The sequence below is a fragment of the Arachis ipaensis genome, chromosome B03, assembly GCF_000816755.2.
Source record: "Arachis ipaensis cultivar K30076 chromosome B03, Araip1.1, whole genome shotgun sequence".
Taxonomy (NCBI): domain Eukaryota; kingdom Viridiplantae; phylum Streptophyta; class Magnoliopsida; order Fabales; family Fabaceae; genus Arachis; species Arachis ipaensis.
The window spans coordinates 116375388-116386340 of record NC_029787.2 but is presented as its reverse complement, the minus strand read 5'-3'; the positions used below and the strand labels follow the sequence as shown (position 1 = coordinate 116386340).

General features: G+C 36.8%; 1 protein-coding gene across 2 annotated transcripts in view; it reads right to left on the bottom strand.

The window, feature by feature from the left end:
• Positions 9490 to 10953, bottom strand: part of LOC107634659 (probable WRKY transcription factor 50) — a 2501-nt gene continuing 1037 nt past the window's right edge. Inside the window, exon 3 of one of the 2 annotated variants that reach the window (XM_016338087.2) lies at positions 9490 to 10116. In XM_016338087.2, the coding sequence (XP_016193573.1) occupies positions 9987 to 10116 (130 nt within the window). In that variant the 3' untranslated portion in view covers positions 9490 to 9986. Of the gene's footprint in view, positions 10148 to 10953 lie in introns of both variants that reach the window. The other variant, XM_021119361.1, reaches the window with a different exon arrangement.

The window sequence follows — 10953 nt, the reverse complement described above, 5'->3', positions numbered from 1 at the left end:
TACATAGCGATTCACGATTGCGTTGCTGTTCTGTATTATGACGGGGACATGGTTGACGGAGATTGGAGCCAACTTGATAAGGTCTTTTGGGCATTCCCTCCTTGCGTTGATGCGTTTAAGCAGTGCAAACCTTTTGTATCAGTAGATGAGATACACTTGTACGGAAAGTCCGATGGCATGCTATTAATTAATGTGGCTCAAGATGATAATAACAACATTCTGCCCATTGCTTTTGCATTAGTCAAGTCTGAGACAACCGAGTCATGATCGTTTTTCCTATTGAATTTAAGGCAGCATGTTACTCCACAGCCGGGACTTCTTCTCATATCTAATAGATCACAGACCATTCGCGCTGTCGTAAATGTGAAGGATTACTATGTATTCATAACACGTAGTGGAAGAAAAGAAAGTAATCCTAAATATCTATTTTGTACTTAAATTTTATTCTAATAAGATAGATTAGATTCAAATACCTAAGTACGCTAGTAAAATTCACTTTCTCCTTCGATGGTACGAAAGTGCTATGAGTATCCACACCGAAACCAACTTTTGCTGTCAACTTTTTGACCAATAAATATTTGATCTAAATTGAGAAACCTCTTTACAATCTTTGCACACCATAAAATTCTTCTCCAAAAATTAGATTTACATACATTTATGTGTGTAGACGTGAAGGAATAAAACTCTTGTGCTGGTTAATTTTTTTTCTCTACTCTTGACATACATATATATAGTATGAGATTTATTTTACTGATTTCAAATTTGAATCTCAATTCAAATTTAAATCATATCTTGTAATTTTAAATTTAAATCCTTTAAATTTATGAATCATATCATTAACTCAATTTGAAACAGAATCAATTAGGATTTCATCCAAACTTAGAATTTAAATTTAGAAATAGAATAACTAATTATTCTCAATTTTTATTTAATCATATTATTATTATATTTTTGGTGCTAACAAAGAATATGATAATATTATATTTAAATTAATATAATTATTTATTTGATCAAATCAAAATAATAATTAAATAATCCTTTAGCAAAGATTAGAACACTTGTTAGTGTGTGATCCCATAGGTTCAACATTAAGCGAGAAGTAAATTAGTCATACTAAATTTACTAATCAAGGTTGGCATCTTGCAACACTCCTTAACAACCCGATAGTATGAAGTAATATATTTTTACTAAGAACCCGAGAAAAATAAAGTATAATTCATTCCATCTTTCCAACTCTTTGTGAACCCTTAGAGTATGGTTTAATTGTCAAACTCTAACTTGTTACCATTATTATAATGAATTGTGAATGACCTAAGAAACTCATTTCTTCATTCATTTAATCCCATTGGTCAAGGTTTTATTTATCTCGATCATTATTTACGGAACTATTTATAGACTCTCTAATTAAGCAAGATAAGGCTGCATTTATGAAAAGCTCAGTTTCATAATATTATCCCTTTGTGCGAGCTTTTGAGTGTGTTGGTGGAATACTTGGAGTATTACCCATCTTTGGGGTTATTCTTTTCTTTATTTCAGGCAAAGGGTGTGTGAAAATGGGTTTGGGTACACTTAAGCAGTTACCTAGGTCGTAGCATTTTTAGCCTATATAAGTCCTCGTTTAAGGACTTTAAAGATATGTTTGTGAAAGTGCAAGTTAGTGAGGAGTTTTATCCTTTCTTCCCGGACTCGTTGATGAATGAAAGATTCCCTATTTTCTGGTCTCCGGAACCGAAACAGATTTTGGATTGTGAAAATAGGGTGAAGAGTGAGGAGTATATTTTAAAATTTTTGGTATCTGTGATGTCATCATCGGAGTTGTTGTCAATTTCTAGTTTGTTGAAGCTTGAAGGAGATAGAAAGGCAATGGAGGAGTATTTAGGTAATCTAGGTTTGTATATTTGATGTTGTGATCTAGGAGTGGTTGTAATATTTTTAATTTATTGTATTTGTGATTCTTCTTTCAGGTGAGAAAGCTCCGACGTTGACCACTGCCAACCTGAAGGCATTTGTTAACAATGTTAAGAAGAAAGAGAAGGAAGGATCTTCTATTAATGTGGCGAAAGATAGTGAGGTTGATGGTGCCTTCCGTGGCCTATCAGGAGGGGAATCTAAAGAGAAAAAAGGGTGATGCATTGTCCAAAGTTGTTGATTTGACCGACTTGAAGGAGAATAGCGGGGTGTTCACGGCTGAGGAGATCAACACAACTTATTAGAGTCAGCTGGTTCTTCATGGGTACAAGGAAGGTCCCATGAATTCTTTGTGGACCACAAGCTATCTTTTCATGGCCGTTGCTGATGAGTTTGCTCAGGTTGATGCTAATGTGAAAATTGTTTACGAGGCTGGTAAGATTGGTGTGGCTCGATATTTGCAGGTGAGTTGTATTTGTGTTTTTACGTTTTTGATTCCTTGCTTGCATTTGCAAATCCAGATATGATTTTGTTTATATTAAAGTTATTGGGGTTCAGTTGATGTCGATTGGTCACACATATGAATTGGACGCTATTTTGGAGAGTGATAATATTGCTGCTATAAAGAAGTTGAAGGAGTTTGTGAAGGAAAAAGACGAGAAGATGAACAAACTGAGAACGGAAGTGAAGGGTTTGAAAGAAAACTTAAACAATATGGAGAATGAGTCGAGAAGGGTCAGAAATGAGTTGGAACTGAATGTGGCTGAGGGTGATAAGCTGAAGGCGAGGATTGCTGAGCTGGAGAACGAAATATTGAGTGCTTTTACACAGGATTTTGACCAAGATATAGCACAGGTTGGAGTGATTGCACCCGAGTAGATGTGACAAGATTTGATGTTACGAAGATTGTATCTAATGGTCTATTATTGGATGATGATATGTTGGTCTAGAACCAAGATAAAAGCGTTTCTGTTAGTAAAGAAGAGTAATTTGAAATCTCTTCTTGTTTGCATTTTTGTTTGTATAGAATAGTATGGTCATTTGTAGATGTTAGCTATTTTGATTATATCAGTTTGTTTTGCCAAACTTTGTTGCTTTTGCTTTTACGATTAATGGTCATGTCCGTATAAGGACTTTTGTTTTGGGATATCTCTCGTTTGTATATATTGTTTGTACAGTTATCTCCAATCCTGGACCTGTGAAACAGACAAAACAGCTTTGTTGTTGAAGCTGGGCTCAGCAAGGGTGAGTTGACAAAAAATAGATTCGTTCATATATTTTCTGGTTGTTGCTAATTTTGATAATGCATCTGCTCAGGTGTTATGTTCCCGAGTTATATGTGTTATTTGAAATGAAATGAATAGAGAGATGAGGTTTTTTACCATTGTAAAGTACATTTCAAGTAATTAGTCTCGGACTTGAAAATGACCTGTTATCTGTTGGACGACCAATAATATGTCGTAATATACCTGTATATGTGTGACATTTAAAGATTGAACCAGTCTAAGTCTGGTGAGTAATGCTTCGTACTCCACCTGGTTATTACTTGTGGGGAAAGAGAACTAGATTGATTGTTCGGTATTCAAGTTATGTTGGTTGGTAAGCAGTACCCCTGCCCATAATCCCTCTGTGTTGGTGGCCCCGTCAACATACAGGTGCCAGACGCCATCCTGTTTTGTTTGTGTTGCTAGTTTGACTATAAAGTTGGCTAAAAATTGTGCTTTTATGGCGGTCTGAGATTCGTAAGTAATGTCGAACTCAGACAGCTCGATGGACCATTTTACAAACTGTCTGGATACCTCGGGTCTTGTTAGGATTTGCCTCAAAGGTTGGTTTGTTTTAACGACGATGGTGTTACTATGAAAATAATGTCTCAACCTCTGTGCTGTGATGACTAGCGTGTATGCTAGTTTTTCCATGGGCGAATATCTTAGCTTAGCGTTTTGTAATGACTTGCTAACGAAGTATGCCGGTTCTTGTTTATCCTGTATTTTTATGACCAAAACAAAACTAACGGCATTACTAAAAACTGATAAATAAACTAATAAAAGCATACCTGGGGTTGGCTTTTGTAAAATCGGAGATGAGGATAACGTTGTTTTTAGATTTTGAAAGACCGTTTCGCAGTCCAAGCTCCAGTTGAAACTGCGTTGTTTTCGCAGTATATTAAAAAAGTGGTGAGAATGACTGGAAATAGCAAGCAAAAACCTGGATAGTGCGGCCAATCTACCGTTGAGTTGTTGCACCTCCTTTATTGTTTGTGGGCTTCACATGTTTATTATAGCTTGACATTTCTCGAGATTCGCTTTGATGCCTTGGGAGGGGAGCATAAAACCCAAAAATTTTCCTCCTTTGACACCGAATGCATATTTTTCAGGGCTGATCAAAAATTTCTTTAATGTTAGCTTTGTGGCTTTGACAGTGCTTTGTCTTTACCACCATGTTATTAACATAAACTTCAACATTCCTTCCAATTTGTTTAGCAAAAACTTTGTCCATTAATCGCTGATAGGTAGCACCTATATTCTTTAGGCCAAAAGGCATTACCTTGTAACAATAATTTCCATGTTCAGTCATAAAAACTGTCTTATCCTCGTCTTTGGGGTGCATCAGAATCTGATTATAGCCAGAGTATGCATCTAAGAAACTTAAAAAGCCGAAACCTGAAGCATTATCTACACGTTTGCTAATGCATGGGAGGGGGTAGGCATCTTTTGGACATGCTTTGTTCAAATTTGTAAAGTCTACACACATTTTCCATTTACCTATGGCTTTTCTTACCATGACCACGTTAGACAACCATGTGGTAAAGTGTAATTCTTTAATGAAACTTGCAGCCAGGAGCTTTTTGGTTTCTTCCAAACAAGCCGCTCTCTTTTACTCGCCCATATCCCATTTCTTTTGTGCTACAGGTCGGACGGTTGAATCAATTTGTAGTTTGTGGCATATGAAGTTCAGGTCAATGCATGACATGTCTACGGAGTCCAAGCAAAGAGATCCATGTTTTGTCGGAGTATGTTGATGATCTACTCTTTGTCATCTGCATACAAAGAACAGCCTATATAAGTAAATCAATTGCCATTATCATCAAAAATTACCTTTTCGAGGTCATCCACTGGGGAAGGCCTCTCTTTGAAATCCTCTCTTGGATCAAGTTTAGATGTGCTCGAAATGTCGACGATGTTGTATATAGTTTGTGAAAATTCGGTTTTTGGTGGTTGCACCGATCTGGCTTTCAGGCTCGCGTTGTAGTAGTGTCATGCCTCCCTTTGATCAGAGTGAATAGTTGTTATCTGGTTATCCTGCACATGAAACTTGACATACAAATGAACAGTAGAAACTATTGCACCAAAAGAATTTAAGGAAGGTCTACCGAGAATGATATTGTAAGGGCTAATGCAGCCGACTACTAAGAATTGAACATCCATTATTTTAGATAAATAGGTGTTTTCCTAGTGTCACTTTTATCTACTGGTGTTCGAGGATGGGTACCCGCACCCCTGAGAAGCCTACCAGCTCCCCCGAGGAAGGTTGCATTGTCTTTTGATGAGCGGATATTTTATACGCTTTTTGGCATTGCTTTCATATAGTTTTTATTATATTTTATTTAAGTTTTATTATATTTTCATAGGTTTTAGTGCAAAATTCACATTTTTTGATTCTACTTTGAGTTTGTGTGTTTTATGGTGATTTCAGGTATTTTTTGTTTGAAATTGAGGAGGTTGAATAGAAGTTTGATTCAGAAGCAGAGAAAGGACTGCAGATGCTGTCAGGATCTGACATCCGTGCGCTCGAAGGAGATTTTCTGGAGCTACAGAAGTCCAAATGGCGTGCTCTTAATGGCTATGGAAAACTAACATCCAAGGCTTTCCAGAAATATATAATAGTCCATACTTGGTTTCAGAAACGAAGGCCCAAAACTGGCATTCAACGCCAGCCACCAGCCCCAGTCCTGGCATCCAGCGCCCACAAGGGGGTGGCCAGCGTCCAATGCCCAAAAGGGGACCCCTAGCCAGTGTTCAATGCCCCTAGGGAGTCTTAGCACATGGAAGACACTCAAGCTCAGTCCAAACACTCACCAAGTGGGTCCTAGAAGTAGATTTTTGCACTATCAACTTAGTTTATCTTATTTCTATAATCCTTAGTTAGCAGTTTATATATATAGGAGAAGATCAACCATGTTTAGGATTTTCTTCCTCCCCTATTATTTTCGAATACTATTATATACAGTATGAGTCACTAACCTCCTAAGGTTAAGGTTAGGAACTCTGCTAATTTTCATGGATTAATAAAAGTACTAATGTTCTATTCAATTCGTGTGTGACTCTATTCTAAGATGTATCTTCGTTCTTCAACCTTATGAATGGAATGATCCGCGATACTCATCTTCATTCTATATGGGTTCAGTGTGAGTCTGTAACAGGAGATCACTGAACCATCAGCTTGATTATACATCTCTTAGACGGCTAATCCACGACTTCGTTAGGGACTTCTCGAGACACCAGTTCAGCCGAGGTATGGAGAGATTAGAGTCTTTGTGGTAGAGGCTAGAACCAAAGGTGCATCATTCTCTGATCTGAAAGATTCGACCTTGTCTGTGGCATTTTGAGTAGGATCATCAAGGGGATGAACTGCAGAAGCTTCACCCTCATTCAGGTTGGGTGCACACTAAACCTGGCGTTCGGCCTAAGGGAGGAAGATTGGCGGCCATTAAACCGGCATTGATCACTTACAGCCTGCCATGGAAAGAATCACTCATAGTTGAAGAAAGACACTAGGAAAGGTTGATCCAAAAGAATGAAGCATCTCCGAAACCTCAACCGTTCTCTTATCACTGTTTTCACTCAAATTAAGTAATTTTATCCCTATGCTTGTTTTATGCGTTTATCTCAACAAACTATTTTTTCTAATCGCCTGACTAAGATCTACAAGGTGTCCATAGCTTGGTTCAAAACAACAATCTCTGTGGAATCGACCCTAGCTCACCTCAGGTATTACTTGGACGACCCAGTGCACTTACTGGTTCAGTTGTACAAAGTTAATTTCCGTGTACCACCTTTTCACTTAGCTTCATTTTCTAAAATGTAGAATAAAATAACACGTTGGAACTGCTGCCTGGGTCAAGGAAGACCTTCCTTACTAAGAGGTCTCCTGCCTGAATTAAAATGATGACAGGGTCATCTAAATTGCTGCCTTTTCTTGGTAGTCAAGGTGCTTGAAAGTGATTATGGATGTGGATGATTGTGGTGCTACTTCTGATGGTGTCCCTTCTACGACTAGCATTGCTCGGTAGGTCCTCTTCCTTGTCGAGCTTGTGGGTCCCCTACCTGAGAACCCTCCAGAGATGCAGTTGATAACTCCTCTTGTTGGGGGTGGTTGGTATTTTGACTTTTTGTGCGTGTTTGGGACATTTTCTAATTGTGTGCCACTTATCTTCGACTGTCCTTCCTGTATGCGACCATCTACATACTTATCCAAAAGACCTTGTTTTGCTAATCTTTCTAGGAGATCTCTAGCAATCACGCATTCATCGGTAATGTGGCCGAACTTTTGGTGAAAAGCACATTGTTTATATTTGTCAACGTATTTCGATCTTGGTACGACCTTGCTCTGCTTGGTGGTTTGATAATTTAGCATTGAGTATTTCCTTAATGATGTCTTCCCTCTTGGTATTAAATTGAGTGTAGCATCAAACTTCGGGGTTAGTTTGAAGGGCTTATTAATATCTTTGGTTGTGGTTTGGGTTTTTTTTCCTCTTCTCGGCGAGATTGTTGATTTTTTCTAGACACTGAGCTTCTCGAAGTTCCTCGATTTCCATTTGTCCCACAAATTTTTCTCAGAATTCTACTTATATTTTTGGTTTAGTTACGGCTATGGTCTCTTGAAACTTCCTTGGTCGGAGGTCGCTCTTGAGTGTGTGTAAGTGGACATCCGGGCTAAGATAAGGAATTTCCATAGTCGCCTTTGCAAGTCGCGTCTTATAATCCTTGAGGCTCTCATGTTGTCCCTATTTGATGGTACTAAGGTAGTCTGAGCCGTGAACATATATTTTAGAAGCCGCAAAATAGTTTGTGAAGGATTCTTCCAGATTCTCAAAGCAAGAGATTAAACCTGCAGGTAACTTAGAAAACCACAATATAGCAGCACCATCTAAAATGGTCGAAAAAGATTGACAAAGTATAAGATCGAAAGCACCATTAAAGAAAAACAATGATTAGAACTTGGTGATGTGAATGTTAGGGTCCCCCAAGCCTTCATATGGCTTCAGCGTGGTGGGCAGCACAAAGTTTTTTGGCATCAGAAATTTCGTTATATCTTCCGAGAAGGGGTTGGATATCATCTTCTTCTGCTTTGGGGGAGTCACCTCCTCTGGGTCTTGGGATTGTATACCGTTAGTGCTTTTGAGGTCTTCGGCATTTTGCTTCCCATTTCTTTCTTGGGCCAGTAGCTCGATCATCCTTTGAACCTCGGCCTGAAGCTCTGCGTTTTGGCCCATCAGCTCGTATTGAGTTAATTCTGAGATTCCATTGTCAACCATACTAGAAAGACCCCTGTAAAATAATGCTCAAAAAGAAAAAAAAAGTGAGATTCAGTGGGGTTATTTTAACTGGGTCCACGGTGGGCGCCAAAATGTTCTAAGTAGACCAGTGATTTAGCCGAGGTATAGTCCAAGCTCCTTGAATGCATAGTATTCTTGGCATCGCTGGTCTTTCTCTTCTGCTCAATAAGGACTTCAATCCATCGGGGGTCCTGCAGAAAATACTCCGACGCTCAAGTCAGTAGAATTTCTAGAAATAAAAAGCTCTATTCTTATATTGTTTTGTTGATGTTGCTCTATGCGCTGTGTCTTGTTTAGTTGGTGTCTTCATCTTTTATAGATGACCAAGGTTACTGCCTTGTAACGACTTTAGGGTTACTGAACCCCTGTTCTTCAGGTGGTTATGTGTAATTTGAATTTCGAATTCGTGGTTATCATGTTTGCTCGAATATCGGCTTTTGGAACGTTGCTGGGGTTTTCTTTTCTTTCCGATATATACTCGTTTATTTGTTTGTTTTATTGCCGAGGTTGTTGGTATAGTTCAGAAGGTATTCATAATTAAAAACCTAATTAGATCTTTGGCCGCATGAACTTTGGAAGAAATATTCTATTAATTTTAACGTTTTTGACATGAAAATGACTTAATTACAAAATTAAAAGTAGTGTAGGGACCCAGTAAAAAAGAAAAAAAATATAAGGATCTAATTAAAAATTTAGTAAACCTATAAGGACTAACAAAATAATTAAACCTTATTAAAAATATTTTTTTTATGTGATAGTTGTACACTCCCAAAATACCCATACATAAATAGAGAGAAAATAAAAATCATCAAAATAAAAGTATACCCAATACGTCAGGAAACAAAATCTCAAAATAACTATCTAAAATAAACTAATTATAAGATTAACATATTTATCTCTTAAGATAAATCTATGCATTTATTTTTTTCCGTCATGTCTAAATGTACCTGAAATAGACCAAAGTCCCTCCGAACATTATATGATTATATTCCAGTATTCCACACAACATTATTGTACTTAAAAAAAAAAACATTTATTTTCACATTAAAATTTATTTTTTGAAATTTTCGACTATATTTTTAAGGGAGATATTAAACTAACTCACCCAAAAAAAACTGTACTCATCACAAGGGGGATAAACAGTAAACCCTCAACCCCCCAAAAAGATTACAAAAAGTCATGTAAAACTCTCTCTCCCTTCTCTCTCCCCAACAAATGATGACATCATAAAACCAGTAATAAACTAATAATAATACAATTAAGTTGACTAAACAAGGTTATGACCTTGGATCTTGTTGACCTTCTCTTATTAGGAGCCAGGAACGTGCACAGGCTTTGGAGTAGGGAGAGGTTGCTCACATGGTAATTCACAAAATAGCCATATATGAAAGCGAAGAGGAGAGAAGACACATTAAGTAACATAGGAGAAGTGACACTAAGATGAGACAAGCCTGATCAAAGTGCCAAATTCCTAATTAATTATGGATCAGAAATTGATAAACCAATTAAGGTTTAGAACTTAGTAGGTAAAAGGGCTTGCATGATTGTGTATCCCTTCATAGGTTGTTATAACATAGCTTGAGTCGTCTCTGTCCCTTTCCACCCTCTTCTTCACACCGCATCCTTCACTCGAACACTTGTAATAGTTCCTGTATGTGTCATCGTCGTCAATCAATAATTCTACAAATTAAATTGATGGGACAAAATAGGCAATCAGGCATAATTGCATTAGGACAAGACATAACAAGATTTTAGTATTTTGCTTCACATTGCTTTATTACCTAGAAGACCCCATTTAATCAGTATCCTATTTTACCTCCTCCAATCATATAGTAAAAGACCTCAACTCTTTTTTTTTTTCGTGTATTTTTAAATAAATAAAAAATTTTATAAAAAGTGTGAAGACAACATTAGTCAAATTATACAATTATGATCAGTGTGCGATCAGCCGCCACAAGATTCATCAAAGCATTTAGAATTTTAGATACCGGGGCACTACATGTCTACATATCCCACTGTAGGCCTAGCTATATATAGTCCACTTGACAAGTTGACCATTGTTCTTTTTTTCAGAAAAAGAAAAAACAGATAATAAAAATTAGGATGAAAAAAGAACTTTTACGTTACAAATGCAGATAAAGTTATTATAAATAAATTATCAATAAAGAAAATAAAAAATTAATTTTATTTTTTTATTCAACAATGTGATCGTTTGCATTCCTCGTTTCACATGCGAAAAAGGGATTGAGTATACAGACCACAAGATGAGTAGATGTGGTTATATACTTATATAGTTATATGTAACGTTTTTCTCTCTCTTTCCCTTTTTTTTTTTCTTCCATAAATAACAATTTAAATGAAAAATAATTTCAACAAAAAAAAGTTCTGCTAATTTGTTACAAAATGGAATGAACTTTGATAATCTATGCACTTTCAATACCGGAAACATTATTATTATTATTATTATTATTATACCATGGCTTTTC